This window comes from Ptiloglossa arizonensis, chromosome 3, assembly GCF_051014685.1.
Source record: "Ptiloglossa arizonensis isolate GNS036 chromosome 3, iyPtiAriz1_principal, whole genome shotgun sequence".
Taxonomy (NCBI): domain Eukaryota; kingdom Metazoa; phylum Arthropoda; class Insecta; order Hymenoptera; family Colletidae; genus Ptiloglossa; species Ptiloglossa arizonensis.
Window position 1 is genome coordinate 22203584 of NC_135050.1, and position 24205 is coordinate 22227788.

The 24205-nt window shown below is 31.7% G+C and overlaps 3 protein-coding genes across 11 annotated transcripts; 1 reads left to right on the top strand and 2 right to left on the bottom strand.

Annotated features, from left to right (window-relative positions):
* Window positions 1–431: 431 nt before the first annotated feature.
* Mcm3 (minichromosome maintenance 3) lies at window positions 432–14567 on the top strand. Its single transcript, XM_076307849.1, has 21 exons — window positions 432–537; window positions 599–711; window positions 831–1039; window positions 1128–1258; window positions 1329–1567; window positions 1635–1877; window positions 1954–2317; window positions 2402–2706; window positions 2794–2944; window positions 3023–3459; window positions 3528–3740; window positions 5926–6090; window positions 6443–6695; window positions 6786–6840; window positions 6995–7217; window positions 7331–9506; window positions 9672–9856; window positions 11566–11668; window positions 11746–13197; window positions 13277–13488; window positions 13581–14567. Exons 1-11 carry the CDS (start codon window positions 466–468, stop codon window positions 3724–3726), a joined length of 2463 nt encoding a protein of 820 aa, XP_076163964.1. The 5' UTR covers window positions 432–465; the 3' UTR covers window positions 3727–3740; window positions 5926–6090; window positions 6443–6695; window positions 6786–6840; window positions 6995–7217; window positions 7331–9506; window positions 9672–9856; window positions 11566–11668; window positions 11746–13197; window positions 13277–13488; window positions 13581–14567.
* Na (sodium leak channel non-selective protein na) lies at window positions 4926–14216 on the bottom strand. 2 transcript variants are annotated; one of them, XM_076307839.1, is made up of 29 exons: window positions 14049–14216; window positions 13558–13691; window positions 13290–13475; window positions 12989–13212; window positions 12646–12920; window positions 12319–12566; window positions 11750–12139; window positions 11444–11635; window positions 11247–11384; window positions 10967–11173; window positions 10687–10883; window positions 10313–10435; window positions 9902–10075; window positions 9635–9814; window positions 9279–9531; window positions 9041–9208; window positions 8732–8940; window positions 8533–8653; window positions 8343–8476; window positions 8094–8259; window positions 7657–7851; window positions 7347–7564; window positions 7014–7237; window positions 6792–6928; window positions 6575–6711; window positions 6341–6497; window positions 6135–6254; window positions 5875–6046; window positions 4926–5763 (listed from the first exon to the last, which is right to left on the bottom strand). In XM_076307839.1, exons 2-29 carry the CDS (start codon window positions 13660–13662, stop codon window positions 5618–5620), a joined length of 5196 nt encoding a protein of 1731 aa, XP_076163954.1. In that variant the 5' UTR covers window positions 13663–13691; window positions 14049–14216; the 3' UTR covers window positions 4926–5617. The 2 variants fall into 2 exon arrangements, with proteins under 2 accessions (XP_076163954.1, XP_076163953.1); XM_076307838.1 differs by having other exon boundaries at window positions 4926–5796.
* LOC143144957 (ATP-binding cassette sub-family C member 5-like) lies at window positions 14538–23925 on the bottom strand. Of its 8 annotated transcripts, XM_076307841.1 has the most exons (26): window positions 23550–23925; window positions 23072–23283; window positions 22597–22691; window positions 22393–22542; window positions 22171–22329; window positions 21959–22106; window positions 21645–21878; window positions 21391–21564; window positions 21144–21291; window positions 20908–21056; window positions 19844–19954; window positions 19035–19145; window positions 18451–18596; window positions 17918–18355; window positions 17711–17837; window positions 17486–17631; window positions 17278–17417; window positions 17027–17214; window positions 16666–16942; window positions 16431–16584; window positions 16224–16352; window positions 15867–16143; window positions 15612–15777; window positions 15358–15541; window positions 15075–15267; window positions 14538–14992 (listed from the first exon to the last, which is right to left on the bottom strand). In XM_076307841.1, exons 3-26 carry the CDS (start codon window positions 22674–22676, stop codon window positions 14723–14725), a joined length of 4299 nt encoding a protein of 1432 aa, XP_076163956.1. In that variant the 5' UTR covers window positions 22677–22691; window positions 23072–23283; window positions 23550–23925; the 3' UTR covers window positions 14538–14722. The 8 variants fall into 8 exon arrangements, with proteins under 8 accessions (XP_076163956.1, XP_076163957.1, XP_076163955.1 ...); XM_076307842.1 differs by having other exon boundaries at window positions 17278–17408; window positions 23072–23925; XM_076307840.1 differs by having other exon boundaries at window positions 23072–23925.
* Window positions 23926–24205: the final 280 nt, after the last annotated feature.

Here is a 24205-nt window from a genome sequence, read left to right on the forward strand (position 1 = left end):
TGATTTTTTTATATATTGCAGAATGATCCCATCCCTTTCTTTTTCTTTGCTTATATCGATGCACTGTATTATTGATTAGACGGACGAGATTTTTAATTTTCAATGTCAGCATTATTTTTATTCATTGTATTTATTTGTAGAACAGTTTAAAGTAAATGTAAATAAATTAAAAATTTTATACAAAAACAAAAAATTGTATCAGATTTCAAATTTTTGAATGGCATCACTTGTGCTGACATCTTATGGAAAGCGCAGCTATACTCTTGTTGCATCGAGTATCGAAAATTTCGATTCTCTGAAATATATCGATCGAATCTCGAATGATTTAGTTTTCTTGTTATTCCCGCGCAAAGTTATCGTACGGCACGCCGGTTGTTTATTGACTTATTTACATATTTTGATAGTTGTTGAAAACGTTACTGTTACTTTTATTACGTTGAAATACAAAATTGTAACGAAATCAAAATGGATTCTATAGATAGAGATCAAAGACTCGAAGAGATACAAAGAGAATACGTTGATTTTTTAGATGACATGGTAAGTTGAAAAAAGTTTACAACTTAATGTAGGATTAACTTTTCTTATAACTATTCTTTAGGAGGATCAAGGCATTTATACTACTCTCGTCAAAAATATGATTGATGAGAATAAACGCAGATTATACGTAAACGTTAATGATTTGAGAAGAAAAAATCCCACTCGGGCAGCCAGGTGTGCACAATAAAACAAGTTTAAACATTACTGTTTCTTGTTTCTCAAAAATATTTTAACTGTACTGATATTTATTTTTGTACTATTATCTGTAATACTGTTTTTAATTTTAATTATAGTCTGTTGAACAATTCGTTCGAAGAGCATCAAGCTTTTCAAAATGCACTAAAGCAATTCATTGGGAGTATTGATACAGATTATGCAAAAGGAAATATAGATTTCTTTATAGCATTTGAAGGAAGTTTTGGAAATAAACATGTCACACCAAGAACTCTTACATCAAATTTTTTAGGTAACTTGGTCTGTGTGGAAGGTATTGCTACAAAATGTACGTTAAAATTATAAATTATATGAATTTTGTGTGGAAGGTTTATTATAATTCAATCTTGTCTGATATGCATTATAATTGTTAATAGGTTCCTTAGTACGACCAAAAGTTGTAAGAAGTGTTCATTATTGTAATGCGACAAAGACAGTGACGGAAAGAGCTTATACTGATTTAACTTCATTTGATGCATTTCCACAATCGGCTGTGTATCCAACTACAGTAACTATTGATTTTACTTCAAACAAAGTACATACTGTGCATTATAATTTTGACATTGTTTGAAATATAGGATGAAGATGGTAATCCCTTAGAAACTGAATTTGGCCTTTCTACATATAAAGACCATCAGACACTAACCATACAAGAAATGCCAGAAAAAGCACCCATTGGTCAGTTACCTCGAAGCATTGATGTCATTTGTGATAATGATTTAGTAGACCTTTGCAAACCAGGAGATAGAGTTCAGATTGTTGGAAGCTTCAGATGTATGCCTGGCAAACAAGGAGGATATACAACAGGCACCTTTAGGTTTGTTGATCAAATAATGCACATTTATTTAAAGCTACTTAAATATAAGGAACATGTTTTCTTACAGAACAGTTTTAATTGCTAACAATATCATGCAATTAAACAAAGATGCTAATCTATCCATTTCTCACGATGATGTAGCTATGTGTAAAAAACTTGCCAAAAATAATCCATGTAAAAATATTTTTGAGCTACTCAGTAAATCACTAGCACCTTCTATTTATGGACATGATTATGTGAAAAAAGCAATATTATGTTTGTTACTTGGTGGCATTGAAAAACTTTTACCTAATGGTACAAGATTAAGAGGGTAAAAATTTTTGGACTGTTTATTTTATGAAAACACTTTTGAAGTAGTAAACAGACATAATTACTAATGTTAACAGAGACATTAATATTATGCTCATTGGAGATCCGTCCGTTGCAAAATCACAACTTCTACGTTATGTTCTATGCACTGCGCCAAGAGCAATACCAACTACTGGTAGAGGATCTTCTGGTGTGGGATTAACAGCTGCTGTTACCATAGACACTGAGACAGGGGAACGCAGACTTGAAGCTGGTGCTATGGTATTAGCAGATCGAGGAATTATTTGCATAGATGAATTTGATAAAATGTCAGATATTGATCGTACAGCCATACACGAAGTAATGGAACAGGGAAAAGTAACAATTGCCAAAGCTGGAATACATGCTAGCTTAAATGCACGATGTTCAGTGTTAGCAGCTGCAAATCCAGTTTATGGAAGAGTAAGACTCATTATATTGAATGTAATTGTTTGACTTCAATATTAGTATGTGTTTGTTACTTAATATATTTGCATATACTTGCAGTATGATCAATATAAAACACCAATGGAAAACATTGGTCTTCAAGATTCACTGCTTTCACGTTTTGATCTGTTATTTGTCATGTTGGACATAGTAGACTCTGAGCAGGATCAAATAATCAGTGATCATGTTGTAAGAATGCATAGGTTCAGGAGTTCAACAGAACTAGATGGAGAAGCACTGCCTTTTGGTAGTAAAATAGAAATATTAACGACGAAAAATCCAGAACAAATTCTGTCTGAAGATGCAGAAATTCAAGTTTATCAAAAATATGATCCGTTATTACATGGACAATTACGTTCGAAAAGGTATCTCAAAATTAATTTATAATGATACAAGTATATTTATAATAGTACAGTATCAACCATGTATTCTTATATAAAATGTTTTTTTAGTGATCAAATTCTTACTATAAATTTTATGAGAAAGTATATCCACATAGCTCGGTGTATGAAGCCAAAGCTCACAGAAGAGGCTAGCGCGGCAATTGCTAGTGAATACTCGAAATTACGTTCAGAAGAATCAGTAGAATCCGATGTAGCAAGGGTATGTAATGTGCATTATTCATTTAAGCGAATCTTACATTTCATATTTTATTAATAATTTTTCTTTCTTTTAAATCAGACTCAACCTATAACAGCTCGTACTTTGGAAACATTGATTCGATTGGCTACTGCACATGCAAAAGCTCGTTTATCAAAGAATGTTACTGAAGAAGATGCTCAAGCGGCAATAGAATTGGTAGAGTTTGCTTATTTCAAACGTGTGCTAGAGAAAGAAAAGAAGAAACGAAGACGGCATGATAGTGAAGATAGTACACACGGAGAAGAACCAAGTGAGAAGAAGAAAAAACGTATGAAAAAATCAAAGACATCTGGAGAACAAGATCTTTATGAATTTGATAGCGATGATGATAATCATGTTGATGAAGTTGTAATGAGAACCACTAGATTACGAACAAGGACTACTTCAACTTTACAAAGTCAATCCGATCAACCGTTAGCGCAGGATTCCGATCAAACTGTTGTATCGGAAACTCCTGCAACTATTACCGAGGAAAGGTACGCATTTAAATCATACAGTGTATGAATTCTGAAAACATTCGCTTATACCTATTGTATGATTCTAGATTGAAAGTATTTAAGACGCTTCTTCACAAGTTGTTCCAGCAACAAAGAGCACAATCACTTTCGTTGTCAAGAGTTCGTGAATACATTAATAGTGAACAATCACACGAGTTTACGTCAGGTGAAATTACTGCTGCGATTAATAGGATGTCCGACGCAAATCAAATAATGGCAGCAGATGATAATATATTTCTAATGTAAATTGTATTCTTTCTGTAAGTCATTTATCTCGAATTTTTTTACTATTATTAATTGTAAATTTGTTATAAAATTTGTATAAAAAGTATTTCAATGAGTATTTCACATTCCAATAATTTATATTTTCATGACTTTTCATTTTTTTTTTTTTTTTTGCACATATTTAATCGATTTTATATTATGAGGACTTTTGAAAATGTCTGAAATAAGGAGATGTAAACGGTTGAAAATAATTGTATTTATCAACATTTATTATCTCTCCATGTTACAGTACAGCACATTGGCACATAAACTAGCAACAGTGATCAACATTCATTACAATACTGTAAACAATATTGTTTACGCCTCTAAGCCTTTCTGTTTTGTATATATATTTATATAAAATCAACTCATATCACATGGATATAAATAGTTGTGCTGTCTCATTTAAGTATATATCTAATATTTAGGCATCTTTTTTACACGTAATTTGTTATATCTGTATTTTCATTTTGTTAAAAAAATTCTTAACTTCATAACATAGTCATTTTCTATAGCATATTAACTATCTCTATTTTGGTAATCAATTTAAACATATTTTGTTGTTTTTATAACTGTTTGATCGAATTACAAAAATCTTCCTAATTTTCAATTTTGCACAACCAAATTATAACGTACTTGTTTAAAATCAGATTCTGTTAATTTGTATTTATATGTTCAATGACATTTAATTTGAATAATATGTCGATGATGTGATTTGGTGTCTTTCTTTTTATACAAATAATTTGTATGATTAAATTATTATCGTTGAGTGTATCAAAGGTTGTACTATATCTATGCTCGTAACGAAAACACTAAGACATTTACAAACAGATGCAAAAGCTTTACACTACCAATATTAAAATCACTACTTTCTTATCAATATAATACAGGCCTTCAGGACGTAATGTTTCTGTTGTAAATGAACAAATTCGTACCGCATTTAATTATTTTCATTTACATAGATAGATCAAACTTTCAACAACTGAATTATTTCCATTACAAAAGAAATTATTATTCGTGTTTCTTGTACTTATAGTTGTCCTTGACAACATCAATTTGATTAATTTTAGTTAGCACTTCCATGGTTTAACATTTTTTATTGTATAAAATCTACTGTATCTAATTCTATAATTCTCTACAAATTCCACACTTCAACACCAATAAATGACACAAAATATATGTAACACAATTAACAAATTATTTTTAATATATCTAAAAACACGCTGTACAATCTACAAAACATTAATCTATGTGGAACCTGAGTATTTGCTGTAGTAAGCTAAGACACGAGGGAAAACAATTGATGACTTTCACATTTAAGTAGACTCATGACATGAAGTACTGCAATAAGAAATTCTAAACATCAAACTGATATAATACAATTCCCTCGTGCAGTAATAAAATTATTTATATACTCTATTAAAAGATAAAATGATAGAAAATTAAGCACAAATTAATACATGTTTCTATGGATCTCTGACTTTTGCTTCATAAACTTTAACAGAAGGCTGTACAACAATACTAAAAAAATTATACACTTAAGAAAATAGTTATCTTTGGAATTTTGAATTGTATTACAGGAATCACACCTCTGCCCTATATTAAGATTAAAGGTGCTCTTTCAAAATCTTTAACTTAGGTATTTCAGGCACGTATTTATACCTTTTTCTTTAACTGTCATTTTAGCAAACTTGATTTGTCAATTTTAAATGTATGTGTAGAAATAAGAACGAAGCACATGCAAGAAACATTAAAATATAATTTATATTTTGCACCATTTTAAATTTGATTCAGATTTCCATATAGGCTGTTAAAAGCATGTGCTCCATTTTTATACCAATGCTTTTCATTATACATATTGCAAAATATGAACTTATACCTCATCTTCACTGGACTCACTGCTGTACACCAATTGTTCTTTCCACCATTCCCGAACTTCTAGTATAACGCTGGAAGGTTTTGGTATAGTTGTTTTTGCATTAAAAGCTTCTCGCTGTTGTCTGCTTTGCTCTGTGCTTTCTGTGAGATGTGGCAAATTATTTTTCGCCATTGCTTCAAACGGAAAGCTCATATTGGAAGAAAGCATGAGGGAAAAGGTATATGATTGTTGACACATATAAAAAAACTTACGTGGTGGTCTGTTGTTTCTTTTCTTAGGTGGTATATTCTTGTCTTTTTCAGATCTAATCGAGGCAGGATCCGACAATGTTGGAGTTAAATATTTTCTTCCTGATCCACTGCCTATACTATCAGATCTTGGAAGAACTGGTTTCTTTGCTTTATGCTTAGATCCATCGGTGTCCTACTCAACAAACATGTTGATGAAATTCTATGAAAAAGAAAATGGTAAACATTCTCACAATGATCATATGTGATATTGTTAAATTTACTTTTATTTCAGTTTCCTCTTCTTTGTCTGCTTCCTTTCTTTTTTCTTCTGTATGTTCTTGTTGTTGTATGGGTTGGTCAGTGTTTGCACGAAGACCAGCAACAAGACTATTTTGTTGCTTCTACAATACATAAATTACATTTCTTTTACTTTTATTATAAAGCGTTGTATGTTTGCTTTGAAATATATTTTTTTGCCTAAACTCACCCCACTTGCTCGAATTTTTTTTAAACAACCCTCCAACCAATTTCTTATTGTTTGCTTAGCAACTTCTTCTTCAATAATGTATTCAAATTCCTCCCTTGCCAGTAATTCCTCAAGTTGAAGAGCTTTTCGTATATCAACTGAACGATATGACAACATACTGACCAGAAAAATATAATATAAAACAGATTATAACTTAGAAAATAATAATTGCATATAAAGACGATGTCGACGTACTTGATGACGTCGTGGAAAGTAACATCTTCACCATTATTCAATTTTTCCAGTTCATAACACATATGTTTAAAGAGCAGTCGATCCTTTTGAGGATCGGTCTCTAATCTACCCTTCAATAGCCGTAAGATAAACTTCACCTAAAGCAAACTAATATATCATTACTTCTAGTCTAATTTACAATAGCTTATTAAACTCGTAACAATTCTTTCAGGCGTACCCGTTTCACTGGTATGACACCTTTTTGGTGATTATCAACGACGTTCCAGGTATTTTGGAAATTCCTAATGTCAGCATACGACAATAAAGCATCTTCTTCGTTCGAGTAAAATAGAGAAAAATTTTCCATAATAATAGCTGTTGTAAAATAATTAGTTTTTATATCGTAACATAAGAAAACTACGTTCGGCATTTTTGTTTCAGAAGGTCATTCGGTACTTACCTACCAGAAGATTCAAAACAATGTATGTGATAATGACGTAGAAAGTACAAAAATAAATTAAGGAAGCATGAAAATTGCCGCAATCGGTCTCCCAATAATTAGCAGCCGGTGTGCAATACGGCGGTTGTATCATGCAATCGTGCATTATCTTATTCCAGTCTTCTCCTGTGACGATACGAAAGAGCATAGCAACGCCAGTCACAGGTGACTCAAAATTGGCACGCCTAAATAATAAACGTCTCTTAAAATTATATTACGCTAAGGATGCCTATGATATTTTATTATTCACTCTTAATGTTGACCCTATTTTATTTCAGGAATACGTAATATTACCTCCCTATACCTTCACCATACTTTACGGTCCCAAAAATGATTGTGCCTGCTAGGGCGTAAAAGAAAACAAGGAGAAACATGCCAAATATAATGAAGAAACTTTTGCAAACAGACACTCCAACTGTCAACATCAACATTTTAAGGGTTGTATGTTTGCCAGTGATGGTGAAGAATCTAAGGATCACGACCATAAAGCCAATTACGTATGACAAATCATTCTGCAAGAAATCACTCCTTTCATTACATCTATTCATTAATATGTATAATCAATGAAACACTGAACAGTCACGAATTAATGTTATCGACATACCTTCATTGTACAATGAATGACGATCCAAATAACACCCACGACTGTCACGAGCAAATCATATCTGTTTCTTCTGGACTGCCAATAGCCACGTGGTGTAAAAGCAATATTTTTCATGATTACTTCCACGAGGAAGATCAGTGTCAGAATCGTGGACACCGTAGCGAGTGCTTCCGTGTGTTCTCCCTCGATTCTCCACTTAGGAAAAATGAAAAAAAAATAAACATGTTGTTAACGCAAAAACGTGTCGGTTTACTTTTACCACGGTCTAATGGTAGCCGGCAAGGAACAAATGATTCAAAGTAACAGTCATTAAAATCCTTTTCTTCTCAAAAGGTACTTTTGTATCAAGATTCTGTTAATGTGTGTAACAGTGTGTTTTGTTGTGTTGTGTGTTGTTATTACTGCTATGGAAAAAAGATCAAAATTATCCAACTCACGGAAACACATAGAAGAGCACTGTTTATAAGTACCATAACCGCAATAAATCTTTTAAAATAGATATTTTGAGTGATATCATAAATAAAGGCTCTGAATTTCTTTCCATCTGGTCTAGGCGGTAAGTGCAACGGTTGTGCGATTTTCAGTCGCTTCTTTAAATCGCACCTATTCATGTAACAATGTATATTCGTTTATATTTTCAATGTATTATTCGCAAAACTTAGTAAATTAATTAACTTAAGTTTTACCATCGTCTTTGATCGACCGTGAGTAACGCGGTTCCTTTATTTTCAGAATAATTGGCAATAACAACACCAACGAACAGAGTCAAACCAATCATACAACCCAGGAAGATATAGATGTGGATATAAATAGCGTGAACCTAAAAAATCATTGTATAGTATCATGGTCATTCTTATGATAGCACGAATGACTTACGGGTCCGAGAGCTTTGATAAGAACATCTCTAACGTCTAACCACCCTTTAAACGAGAGTACTTCAAAAAGTGCCATTAGCGCATCACCAATATTGTCGAAATTAAATCGTCTAGGATTGGCCCTAAAATATTTCAATATATGCTTAAAAATGTTCTACGTAATCGACTTTGACTCGGTATCTTTACTTTCGTATGCCTACCAAACACGTGGTACTAATATAGATGGATAGCTCTCGTTTTGGCCCGGTCGTAATTTCATTTTTGTCACAAAAACCCTCCGCATGAACACTCCAACGCAATCCTCCCGTTTCAAGATGGTTGGATCGTTGCACCGAGCTAATCTACCACCGTAAAGCTGTACACCATAACTCGCAAATATGAACATCAATAGGATCAACAGAGTAGACACCTAAAAAGCTTCTTATTCATTTTTTGTCTGAACTCTTCGCATCGTATGTTACCCGTTACAAATTAGGGAGTTCTATTGACTTTAAATTAGGATTATTTACCAGCAAGATTTCCTTGAACCCCCTACATAATTCGTAAACAACCTTTCTCATATGCGGCACAAGAGTAAAGATTCTTAATGGTCTAACGCATCGTAAAATCATGAGAAGTTGCGCATCAGAATTTGCTGGCACGCTCTTTGGCATCCAACAAAGGAACACAAGACTGACCTGAATAATCGTTTAAATTAGTAATAAATATTTCAGAAGTTGAACAACGATTCATTGAGTGTCAACGTACAACATAGATAAAAACGTCCAAAACTGAGGCAACATCTTTAATATAAGCCTTCGGCGTAAAAAATAATCCGTCGGCCAGAATCTTTAGTGCCAATTCAATACTCATGAAGATAACAAAACCGTATTCAGCGATTTGCAATGCCGGGATTTCCATGACGCGATAGCGAGGCGTCTCAAACATCATAGAGATGCAAGACATCGTCGTAGCAAAGATCATTACCCAATCAAGGTACGTAACCAAGCCAAGGAAATTGCTAAAAAGCGTGAATGATTATTGGCCATTATTAAGTTCATCTTTGTACTTCAAGCAATGATCTACGATGTGTTAAAGCAGCCATTTGAAATAGAAACACTTACTGTAGGCTTTTATACTGAACTTTCCTTTCTTTTCCAGTTAACGGATCTTTCACGTTTGTGTCGTACCTTGCGTAAACGAGCGATTGACAAATTTTGCGAAATTTACTCTCGCGCGGTACGGCAAATAATGGAGTGTCAAAAAATGGGTGATTTTCACGCAAATCCTCTTCGCGCTGATTTCTACAGGGATGCAACGTGGTGTGCTTTTAATTTTAAAGATGTGTAAGTGTTAAAACTATAAAAAAAATGCATAATCGCTTACTGTACCTCCGCATCTCTGCTTGTTGCCTTTTAGCTTGTAGCAATTTAATGTCCAAATCATGCGGTCTACTGCGAGAAGAACTAACTCTGTTTATACCTCCGATATCACCATTTTCCATTAGATGTTCATAGGTTTGTTTTAGCTTGATCGATCCGCTACGAACACTTCTTCTGATTGATCTATTACAATGGTCATTGATAAAAGTATCGTTAATTTCAAATACTGACAACCTTCTTGAATATCATAATTAGAAGATCACGTTTCTGAATGATTCAGAATGAATCAATATATAGTATATTAGAATTTTTAAGGTATTGAATACATTACTGAATGATAAAGTCATTCAAATTGATGATCCATTAATTACTTTGCTCATTGTGTTATTTATCACACAAAGTTTACAAAACTAATCTTACTTTTTCTGATCGATACGCAGTTGCTTGGCACTATTGACAGTACCTTGTGGTTTCAAAAGACCTTTTCCTGGTACTGGTATCATAGCAGAATCACCTAATAAAAGCCTTTGATTGTTGGAATCACTGAAACGTGATATTTCTGTATTAAAAAATGCATGTGTTATTTATTAACCCATTGATTGTGGACAACTCACACGCATGAGTCACCGATTATAGATTTTTCATCGATGCACAAGGTTTGCAGTCAATGGGTTAAAAAAGGCCTACCATGTTTATCTTTACACAACAATGTCAAAGAATGAATATAAATATTTTCAGATACTGAATATGAAAGTTTATGAGCAATTTTCAAGATTGTTGAATCTTATACTTACTTTATAATGTAATTAACAGCTGCTTTTTTAAGATTAGTGACAACGTTCCTTACTTTCGGTGGATTATTTAAAATCTTTACTGGACGTTGTTTTCTGTATATCATTTTTGAATCAAAGGTTTCGTTTACTTTTTTCGCCCCTTCGTTTTCTTCGTTTTCCATTTCGAATACAAATTGTCGCATAAAGCTTTCACGTACCTGAATCAAAAATATACATTAGTGTATGTACTTTTGCTGTTTTATTTATGATAAAGAAACAAATGTTAAGATGTAATGTATACCTTTGGAAGACTGAAATCTGATGGTACTTTATGTAAGCATGTCATTTGAGGACTATCAGGAAATTTTTCAAAAATTCTTAATCTGAATGGTAGAGTTTCTTTTATTTCTGCACTTTGTTCACGGAACTTTAATTGCTTTAGCTTCTTGATATCTTCGTCTAATTCAAGATTATCCAGAATGACTGCGACGAATAGACTTAACACAATCTTAACAATTAAATAAAGCATTATAGTCGCTATGTAATTCAATAACTATTAAGATATATGCATGTATTATTACCAATGTGACAAATAGATGATATAAAATGAAGTAAATAGCGACAAAAGCTCCCATTGTTTCATGTGTTCTGAGCATTGTTTCATCCATTACATCAACCCAAGCTTCTTGCGTCAGGATTTGAAACATAGACATGAATGCCTAAAAGATTTTTTATCAGTTATTCATACAGAAAGGATGTTTGATTTAATATATGTTACCTCTGGAAACGTTTCGAATTTCGTAAAATCACAAAGAAAACAGAAAAGCTGCATAGAAATACTAGATGATATAACCAGCAAGCACATGGTAAAAATGATGAGGCTACCCAATTTCTTTCCAGGCCCAAATATCTTATAAACGAAGTCTTCTAACATTGGGGATGCCTTGATGAGTCTGACCACCCTAAGAACCTAATTCCAAAGTAATACTGTATCAATTTGAGGGTATACACTTTAATTCTACTTCTTTTTTTGTAACTGTTTACTTATTCTGTTTCTGAACTGAATGAAAATTAATATAGAAACCTGAAAATACGTGAATCCAGAAAGATAGAAGAACGGAATGATGTGTATGGTTGTACCAATTGCCAGTAGCAGCTCGAATTTGTGAATCGAATGCTTGTAATAACTGCGGAATCCAAGGCACCAAATTTTGAACAAAGTTTCGAGATCCAAAAATGTCGTGAACGCAATCTCCGCGTAGTAATAGTTGTCATAGTAAGTGTGCCTTGGCTTTTCATCATGTTTGAAGCTCATCGTCGCGGTGGTAATGCCGTTTGCCAGAATCGCACACATCACCACCATGCGAAAATGAGGAGATCTTAGAATTGCGTGACACAAGGGAGAAGCCAGCCCTCCGTGCTTATTTTCATCCAAAGTTACCAATTTCCAGCCGTTGTCATCGCCAGTCAATATCTAGCAAATTAAGCGCACTTATTAACTCATTGTAAGATTATTCGGTTGTTACACTCACAAAAGTAGTTGACATGACAACAAAGAATTCTGTAATAAAATATTCTCTCGTGAAAATTTTATTTCTTATTTCTCAGGAAATGTTATGTTTTTAATTTCATTTGTATTACTGTATGACTAACTTGAGACGCTGTACTATTACTGATATGTCCCCTGACGCCCCACATCTGCTGGAACTGTACTCGTATCTCGTTAAAAGTCTCTGTGATAACGGCGATGAAAACGTTCTTGACAAGCCAAGCTAAGAAAAATATCATTGTACTGAAGTAGAGAACAGCACGCCAAGCGGGTAGACTGTCTATTGCACGGTACATAATAAACACCCATCCCTCTTGCGATGCAGCTTGATAAACGGTAAAAATACTCGTAACTGAAAAATAAAATTACTTGTATAGTTTATCAATCACCAAATATGGTTGAATGTTCTGAACTTCAACACGAGATAGTACCAAAATTGTCAAAACCGTTGAAACCCATAATGTATTTTGATAACTCAAGCTTCATGCAGGTCATCCCTTCTGGACATTGATATCCCGATTCAGGATCAGTCGAGCAAAAAGTGTCGGGAATCGCTAAGCTGTTTATCGTAATGTGCTTTGGATCGGTAGTGTTAAGAACGCAATGATTTTTCAATTCACCAAAGAACTGGACGCCCAGAAGACCATAAAGGGACATGAAGAAAAGGAAGAATAGAGTCACATTGTATATTTGTTGACTCGAGCGTCTGAAAACATGAATATGCGATATAAAAAAATGTTAAACTGTAGGTTTACATGCAAATATCTTACTTACTTGAAAATTAAATTAATCCTAGCTTTCGGCATGGAGAACTTAAGGAAGACTCTTAGAAAGCGTATCATAATCAAGGGTCGTGGTGCCCGTAGTATCGAAACGTAACTAAATTTTAAAACAAAGCCCAGCATTTCGAACATCTGTAAAATTACGGACAACCAGAGAAATACTACCATACTCCCATCAAATTGGCACCAATGATCTTTCAGGTAAGATTTGTCCCTCTGTAACAGAATGCATTAGATCGTTTAATGTTACTCTTTCAAGAGTGTTTCATGTAACTTGTAGAAAGGCTGATTACCTCTAGAATGCCTCTAATGTGCATCTTGGCAATCATTTCGGCGGTAAATAAAAACGTAACAACTAGGTCGCAAATAAAGGTAACATATTGAAGAGGTGGAACTTTTTCAAAAGTCTTTGGTGTATTCAAACAGACTGAAGCTAAAGATACCAGGGCGCAGAACCTCATCAATCTTCTAACCCATAGCTGAAATGATCAGGTAATTGTTGTCGGGAATTAAAACATAAAAAGTAAATTATTATATGGTGCCAAGATTAAATTAAATTACCTTGTTCACCCAATCTATGTCAGCGCTTTCATTGAGGGATTCCTCTGGCCCATAATCGGCCAAGACGGGTTCCCCCTTGAGGCTCTGCTTGCGCCCCAGCATCATAATAGGTATTATGTTCGCAATGGTGAGGCCTATAATTACAAGTATTTATTTATGTTTAAAAAGTTGTAAATAATAACACTGACTGTAATAACAATATATTATAAAATATACATCAAATTTTACTTATTAATAATAAATATTTTTATGTTTAATCATTTCTTTCATAACATTATAGCATTGTCAAAACAATAATGTTATTGTAACAAAACGTCATCAAAAATACCGTTAAATAAGTATATCTGAAGAACTTGAAGCATATTTTACTCAATAAAGAATATATAGCGGTTGATTACATAAACTCTTAAAAAATGATTTTGACAGGCAGTATTAGGACTATCTTAAGTATCATGCCTGTAAAAATAATTTAGTTGATCACATTAACCCACCTTTTGTTTAACAGTTTGGACGACGACAAAGATTGCCTTTACGGCAATTCATATAGACTACATCTCAGTATAAAACAACGATAGAGCTTAACGTGTGATAAACATTTTAGTAGTAACAACAAGCTGGTGGCATGGCGGTGAACATTTTTTGATCGAGTTCCAAGCTTTCCAGTGATAGTGAAAGCTCAGTGAGCATGAGCAGTCACAGCTTTGTCGCGAGCAAATCAATATTTCAAATCTCGAACAAACGCGCGCTCTTCGATGTATTTCCGCAATGATAGTTCTTCTTCCATAACATATTATTTATGTTGTTGTAAAGTTGACTATTAGAGCCAATACTGCATAATGTTGCTAAAATCAATTTTGTAGATTATTAAGAAAAAATCTGTTAAGTTAAGGGTATGAATAATGGAATGTGTACAAAGTTAATATTTTTATTCCAAAAGAATTTTAAACAGTATTATATTGAAATACATTATAGTTATAATATATAAACAAATATATGTTTTAATATTCAGATAGTAATAATAAATCTATATTATAAAATGAATGAAATCACTTGGGTGTTAATTCATTTTTCAAAAATAAAGTAGTAAAATGAACGTAGCACAAACGGTTGTCAACTTGTAGTGAATACTTTTTAATTATTAAATATAATACCATTGTTACTTTTGTTACAAATTAGATTTCTTTATGGTCTTATCTGTTAAAGCCAGCATTTTTGAAAATTCGGAGTTCGGATTAGAAAGGAGTACAGACGGTGCATCAAATTCAGTTATTTGACCATCTTTCATAACGATAACGCGATCACATAAAACAACGGTATTTAAACGATGCGCTATCGTTAATACAGTACAATTTGAAAACTCGTTTTGTATTGTATTCTGCACCGCAACTTCAGTTTCAGGATCAACAGCAGCTGTTGCTTCGTCCAATACCATCACCTGAAATTTTATCAGATAAAATTAATAATCATTTAGTATAATAATTATTATGTAAGATAGATGCAAATAATATATAGCATACTTTAGTATTGCGTAAAAGTGCTCTTGTTAAACAAAACAATTGTCTCTCGCCAACGCTCAAATTGTTTCCTCCAACTTCGACAAACGCATCTAATTGTCCTGGCATACGTATTACTTTCTCTTTTAATTGAGTTTTTTCTAAAGCACTCCAGAGTTCCGAATCATTATGTCGTTTAAACGGATCTAAATTTGTTCTGCAATAATTACGTTATTAAAGATGTTAAGAATTAAAAACATAAATTTGAAATTTACTAAAAATTTATTAACTCTCCAGATATACTTACCTTAAGGTCCCGCTGAATAAAACAGGATCTTGAGGAATTATGGATAGCTTACTTCTGAGTAATTCCAAATTCACTTTTGCTATATCTACACCATCAATTTTAATCTTCCCACCACAAATATTAACTAATCGAAACAAAGCAACAATGAGAGAACTCTTCCCTGCTCCTGTTCTTCCCACAATACCTACAATTCATTCCATTGTATATAAAATAATCATTAATGACTGTAAAAGTACGTTTCAAATTACAGTTACCTATATGTTCTCCAGCTTTAACAGCAAATGAAATATTATTTAAAATAAGTGGTAGCTCTTTTCTATATCTCAACTGAACTTTATGAAATTCCAATTTGCCACGAGTGGGCCATTCGTTTGGAGGTTTATCAGCAACTTCAGTGAGAATATTTTCCTTTTGTAGGGTCTATGTCATAGATATGTAATATTTAATTAAAGAATTATGTAATTTAATTGTTAATTGTTATTAGAATATAAAAATACAGATTTGATTACCCTTAAATAATAGCTTATTCTTTCAACACTTATAAAACGTGTTTCCGTTTCTGCCATTAATCTAACAGTATACTGAAAAACACCTGTCATTTGCATGGAATATGCCATTGCTAAACCAGCAAGAGCTGGAGATATTTGATTTTTGAGTACTACCACAAGAAATGCACTAATAGAAGTGGAAATGATTGCCAAACTATCGAGTCTCGCAGCGGACCATCTCATGGCTGACTGAGTTAGGTAAAGACACAAATTGTTTAAATCAAACAACTCCCTGAATCTAAAATAAAATAACTCATTATCTCTGTCTTATTTTGCATAATAAATAAATAAAGGTATATATAATTTTATGATATATACTTGTCTGTAAATATTTTTTCTTTCTCAAATGCATGAATTGTACTTAAACCCTGAACAGTAGTTGTAACAAAACTTAAAACTGGTGATCTTGAGGTACTCTCCATTCGTTTTAAATCCCTCATTCCTACTCTAAAAGATTTTGATTTTTGCTACATTACAAAATAAATAATATTACATAATATTATTCTAAAAATGTATCTTTCTTACCTGAAGACTTTACTAATATAATAAAACATAGCGCCAAGAATAAATAACGGTAAACAAAACCAAGGTAATATTGAACATATAAAAATAATTGCAAAACTACAGGTAAAAATATTCTGCACCATATTTTCTATACAAATGGGTATGTTATTGTCAACTGTAACAAGAAGAATAATAAATAAAAATATGAAATTGCATTTAAGTATAACATATTTAAAAATATTTAGAAACACTTTACCTTCATCTACATCTCGACTGAAAATATTTTGTAATCTTCCACTGGGAGTAGTTTCAAAGAAAGTTAATGACGATTCAATCATTTTTTTAAAAACTTTATTATGCAAAGTGGTTGAGGCGCTTATCGTAGTAAATGTAATAACTACACCACGCAACAGACTTGTTAACAAAATAACACCAATAGTAGCACCATAAATGTTGTGATAAAACATAAAATCAGGATTATCATTCAAATTGTCTGATACTATAGTTTCATTGGTATTGGGATCAGTAATGTTCTTAAACAGAAAGAATAAATATGAAATAGAAATATTAAGAAAAGAAATACATCTTACATGTATAAAAATATGAAAAATATTTACTCCACCACCAGCCTTGATCCATGTAGCTAACCACCAAGTACTAAACGTAGAGCTTCCAACATTCAGGAAAAGTGTAAAAAATACTAAAATAGCCACAAGATAACCACCTGCTGATTTTATATATGTATGATAAGTATACGATTTTACGGTACCCGTTTCTACCTTTTCTTTTGTAGTTAAAGTTGCTCCTAAATGATATGTTTAGATTTAATACATTTAAATTCAAAATATGATAAATCTATGGCACATACCCTTTCCTTGTATTCTCTTTGATGCATTGATATTCTCATAATTGTCTGCAGAGTTACATTCTATAATTCGTGTTTCTAAGTCATTTTCAAAATTCCAAAGTTCTATTTGAGTACCTGTTGTAGACTTTCTACTAAATAAACTAAAGTTAAGCAACACTATTTAAATTGTAAACTTAATGATCACAACAAATAAATTGGCAACACATACTCTTTTGTGTCATCTTCAGTTTTTAATAATGCACTATTCACCATTGCAGCATATTCTTTTCTCAACTGTATAAGTTCATTGTGTGAACCTTGTTCTATGATTCTACCATTATTCATAAAATAGATTTGATCACAGTGTTCCAAAAACTGAAAGCAATAGAGGATAATATTAGTTATCTGTGATTTAGAACAGAATATATTAAACACTAATTTCTTTAAAACTTACTTGGACTTGATGTGTTACAAAAAGAACACATTTGTCTTTAAGTGCTCCAAGAATTAAATTCTTAAAAATGTAAGATCCTACATGTACATCTACTGCACTTAGTGGATCATCCAAAAAATAAATATCTCTTAAATGAAAAATACAATCATAAGTGTTTTTGAAAAGTATAATTATTTATTTTCATTCAAATAAAAAAAAAGTACTCACCTATTGGCATAAAATGCTCTAGCAAGAGCGACTCTTTGTTTCTGTCCTCCTGAAAGATTTATACCCCTTTCACCAATCTCAGTTTCATCTCCACCTGGCAGCATGTCTATATCTTCTTTTAAATTACAAACTGTCAATGCATGATAATATCGATTGGCATCGAATTCACTCCCAAATAATATATTTTCCTTAAAAGTTGCATTAACAATCCATGCTTGTTGACTAACATAGGCACATGAACCTTCTCTCGATATATGCCCGCGAGTTAGTTTCAGTTGTCCTAAGGCAGCAAGTAGTAGGCTAGATTTTCCACTTCCTACCTGACCACAGACTCCTATCAATGCACCTACTGCTGCTTCAAATTGTATGTCAACAAGTACCTCCACATATTGAGTTTCTTTAGAAGGCTTATTGAGTTTTTCCAATTCGACTTTACCCCTTGTGTTACATGAATATTTTTGGAATCAAATGTTAATAATAATTTAATGAAACACTAGAAAGTAATACTGTGACTTAGTAGTAGAGAAACTTACTTCTTTTCATTATTGATATTTTTTGATTCTTTCGAATGTAGGATAGAATTTTCATAAACAAATGTACCATTAGAAATGGCTAGGACTTCTGATTTCACAATTGGTTTCAATAAATGGCATTTATGTTCTTCTAACAGCAATACACTCTACAAAAATATCACCAATTATTAAAAATGAATATAAAAGCTTAATAATATAAAAATAATATGTCATTCAAATCAATGCATTCTTCAAAAACAGTTTTGACAATACAAAGTTATTGCTCGTTCTTTTTTTCAAAGCAAATAGATTTAGAACATAGCCATGGAAAAATGTACTGGTATAATAGACCATTAAAGCAAGCAAAGTGTTATAAATATAAAGCAATTATTTATAATAAGCACATAAAATGTGTTGGAATTAAGTGAAATATAGCACAAATCATAATAGCTTTCATATATTTAAATTACCAAACACAAAATAAACTAATTACAAAGCATTCTAATGTACAAAAACACAAGTAAATTAGGTTGTTAACTTCTCATTCATAGAACTAATGATATTAACAATAGATATTAACAACAGATATTAACAAAAATAAACACCTGAAATCTGTTGAATGTTATGTTAGACTCAGTAATATTAATTAAAGCCACTTGTAAAAACATAAAACAAGAGCGAATTTGAGAACTGAGTACTGATATGAATGGAAATACCTGGAAAAGTAATATACCGTAATTTAAAATAGTAATATTTGTATCTATGCTTTAGTGAATTATTCCCGAAAATGCTCTACTGTTACATTTTTTATTATTACTTGTAAAATTCAAATTGTACTGTACATATTATGATAAAATGGAGGAATAACAGAAAAGGCAACTATTTTATATTTATGTACACGTCATGCGGCACTTTCCTCTTTATACCTACAGCCGTAACTAGAAGCTCTTATACCATTATATTAAACCAACATTTAAAATCAGGTACATATTATTAATAAAGCAATTCCTATGTATCTGTTTTCTCCTCAATTTTATAAAAATTAAAACAAAAATGATTTTAAGCACGATACACGAGGACTTGTTTGCTAATAATAGGTACAAAAATTAATTTTCTAAGTCAGTGTTTTCCAAAGTGACAGACGCCAAAGAAAATTTTTAATTTACAAAACTATGAATAACTGAAACATATTTTTCTAGTAATACATTGGAGTTTAACAACTATAGGAATATATTTTTCTTTTATCATTTTAAACCTTCCACTTATCTCAGGCACAAAAATTTTCTCTCTTTTTTTAAAGGAGCGTCATTTAAAAAATTTGGAAACCACTGCTCTACATTGCAAAACAAATAGTAACTTGAACTATGTCAGACCTACAAATCAAATTATAATTTAAATATAAACTTTTGGAGACCTTGAATCTTCTAAGGGCAATACGAGCGTCAACAAAATATCGTGTAAAGTCCTTAAGCGAGACGAGTACCATTCTCAGCATATTTCCAAAGAATATTATAAGTGGGAAAGCCTACAATATATATTCCATTAAATGCAACACCTGTTGCAAATGATTTTAAACATCTTGTATAGAATAAATTTTGTTGGTGACTGAAATATTAATTGTATATATTTTGCTTAAAACTAATTATTCTAATATTCCTCCAAAAGAATTTAAATAACTGGTTATATCAAACCCAAACCTGAAAAATCAAACTGTAATCCTTATAACTTTTGCCCTATAAACTTCCTATCCACACCTGGCAAAATTTTGAACTATTACATATTTAACCAACTCCTGGAGCTTCCTGAGAAACATAAAATCATCCATAAAAAATTCAGTTTCCGTTCTAAGCACTCAACCATCTACCAAGTACTTATTGCAGCAAATAACCCACAAAATGAATGTGGGAAAATTTACTGCGATGATGCTGTTGGATTTGGCTAAGGCCTCTGGCACAGTCTGGCATTATTGAGTAAATTACACAGAATTGGCTGCCAGCTTATTAAGTTGCCTGTGCCTGTTTTTGCAATGTTCTAATCTATGGAGCTCATGCCTGGTGGACACCCTACCCCCCAACTTTAACTGCAGCCTAAATCTATTGCTATCCTATAAATGAATATCCAATAAATCAGCAATTACAAATTATTTAGATTCTCTGTCTCTAGACACCAAAATTCACTCATCTATGTCTTTGGTGCTTACAACATCAATTGTATATCCTACCCTACCTTACTAAGGTGTTCTTCCCTTTATCTTACACTAGGACTGACCTAGCTTTATTTTATATCTAAACATAAACTTCAGCTATGATACCCCCCTCCCTTTTGCAGATTTATTTTGTTTAGTTCACCTAATTCCTTCTTACTAATTTAAAAAAAAAGCAACTGATTGCATCAAATTTTGCATGTTTTATAATAAAATTATTCCTTAACACTAAACTTCATATAATAATGTCTTAGATGTTAAAAATTAATGTATACCTGAGCTGCAATTAAGTTGTTGCCTGAAGATAAATGAGCTAAAAATGTAACAATTGCGGCTATTATGGGCACAGCTGGCATTAAAGAAATAGTAAAACTTTGAAAGTATACAATCTTATGTAACCAATTCTGTTCTTTTTTTCGTAAATCTGAAAAATAATGATTATAACATGTTAAAGTATTATAAAAGTCTAGGATAGTATTTATCAAAAGTCCTTTAAAAATGTTAATCATACCAAGAAGTTTATCACTTAAGTATTTTTCCCAAGAACACATTTTAATTAATTTTATACATTCTAAGATTTCATTCATCAACTTCACTCGTTTATCTGTAACGGCAACTGCTTTGGAACGAAAATATCTGACTACACGAGAAATAAGATACTGTCGAAATAAATATATCTTTGTAACATTATAATTACAAGGTTTTAGATATAGGGCAAGTGATTAAAAATGTTTATAAGATAAAAACATGTTACTTACTTGACAAGGATAGAATATAAGAAAAATGAATGTTCCCAGAAGAGCTATTGGACTAAATATCTGCAGTATATAAATTATACCACAGGTAATGATTATTGGACCACTAATTATCATAGGTCCATAAATGATTACATCAAAAAGTCTCTGACCATCATTAGTAAATAAATTAGTTAACTAAAATTATGAAACAATGATAGACATTAAACCAAAATAAAATAATTCTGTATAATACCTATAATCTGAATGAATCCTACCTCTCCTGTATTTTTATTTCCAAAACTATTTAGTCTCATAATTTTTGTATACAAAAGAGAAGTACAAGCTGATTTTAATCTTAGTGCAGTTCTAATATTTGTATTCCAAGTCCAAGTCAAAAATATCATTCTTAATAAATCACAGCATGTTAACAATAGTGCCCATTTTATACCCACCCATGAATCATCTTCCTGTGATTGAACATATTCCAATATCTTTTTCATTAATAATGTCTAAAAGGAAACATAATTGAGTAAATCGCAATAACAGTATTGTATAGATCCTAGTGATTTATAAACTGCAGATGCCATACAGGACTTATAAATCCACAAATTGTAGAACAAGTTAGTAAGATCCAAGCTACATATATCCTTGTTCGCACAAATCGCCAGGCAACAATTGGAAATGATGCCAAATGTGGCCCACGTTTTCTTAATTCTTCTTGCCAAAGTACCTCTAATCTAATAAAATTGTAATTTGAATTGTAATTTTCTATTACCACTTACATTAATATAACACACTGACCTTTGTGTATTGTATTTACAAGACTCATAAGATGAAATACGTGGTATATCTTGTATAGTAATACCCTTTTTATATGCTTTCAATATATATGGTGTTATCCAAGTATAAAAAATATATGAAAATAAGCCAGCACTGTCTGCTGGCATACTTTCTTCATCCCTAAAATATGCAAGACACTTTTTAAAAGCAACTTTCAAAATGTAAATTTATTTTTATACATACTTGTTTTCATGACGTATTGGTATGAGATTTCTTAGAGCTGGATTATATCGACTCATGTTAGGTCTACGAATATATTCTACTGCTATTTTTGGCGAGCGTGAATTTGCACTAGGAAGCAGAAATTGCTGTCCTTCATTGGTATCATTATATCTGAAAAAGCATCAATTTTATATCCCAATTCAACAAGAGACTATTATATTGTACCTTGTGCTATCAATATACTGGCTTTCAATTTTCTTGCTTTGCTCACTAGTAATAACATGATCCTCAGTCTTATCTTCCATGACTATTTTCTGGTACTGTATATTGATCATACATTTACATTAATGTATTGTAATAATTACACACATAAATGGTAGAAATAAATTTATAAAAATAAATTAATCAAATTAAATTCATTTTTATATAGTAAATTAAGTATTTAAAAAATTAAATTCATATATTAACAATGAAAATCTATAATATAGATTAAAATTCAAAATTGTATTATAGTATAATCATATTAAAAATTCGTTCTTTAACTTATTTAATAGTTCGAAAAACTATTAAATAACAACTAATTGTATAGTTTTTCAAATTAAACTTAAGCAATGCGTTATTATTGGTTTTCAGATAATTAAGATAAAAAAAAGTGTTATTTATACTTATGATTACATACTTATTTCATCTATATAATTACCTTTAGTGACACTTAAACTAGAGGAAAAAAATCAATTTTATTAATTCACCATACTCGTTGCGATGCACTTGACACCTACAATGAATGTTACTCGCGTAGGAGTTCTGATAATGAATTTAATCTTTCTTAATCAACGATAGATAAACATAGAGGTAAGATTGAACAAATATATCATGCTTGTACTTTGAAATTTCCGCTCTAAAGTCTGTCATCTGTGAATTGACAATTCATAAAATATATAACGCGCTGATTGTAAATTAACCTGGTTTTCTTGACAACTTCAAGGATTTTCGAAGAAGAGGTAAAACAAAAAGGTTCAATACTTCCGAAAATTCATTTCGTAAAAACAATTGAAGATGTGAAAGCGTGGAAATTACTCTTATCGAAGTACGCGTACTGATAATTGTCAAAGTGATAGTAACACTACGTGACATGAAGTCTAATTTAGTTCGTATTGAAAACTACATTTTTATTGTACCATTAAAATCTCTAAGGATAATAAAGTTGAATCTACAATATCTTTTTCATACAAAAATGTACATATGTCGAAATAATATTATTAAACGACAAAAATGTTCCAGCTTGAAAAATCGAAATGTTGCTTATTGTATCGCTCTGATAACTACACTTTGAATTAACGGAGTATAGTCGAGTTAACACTTTATCAACCGGTCGTGGTCTCCCGCTGCCTCTTAGTAAGGACTGGCTTATTCGCGCGTGTATTTGCTCCCAGTACCGGCTAAATTTTCGCTATTCATTGTGTTGTGCTTATTCCTTTTGTTTCAAAGGAATGTAATTTTATTAATATTTATACTTTATTTTGCATTTATTTTATATAATAAAAAAATATTCATAAAATATATTCAAGGTAATAGTAATTCAATTTTTGAATAATTCTTTAGAGTGTGATATCGCTCGTAACAGTCACCTTTATGTATCGGAATATTACCAAATTTACATACGAAATATGTTCTACTTCTTATGTGTTTCGATGCACATACTTTACATTGTTTTTGGGGTGTTTTGCTTTTACCACTTATCACTATTCTTATAAGTTTATGCTCCCCTATACATGATAATCTTTCTGGATGATCTGATTTGTTAGTCGAGTCTGCTGTGTCGTTACTTTGCGAA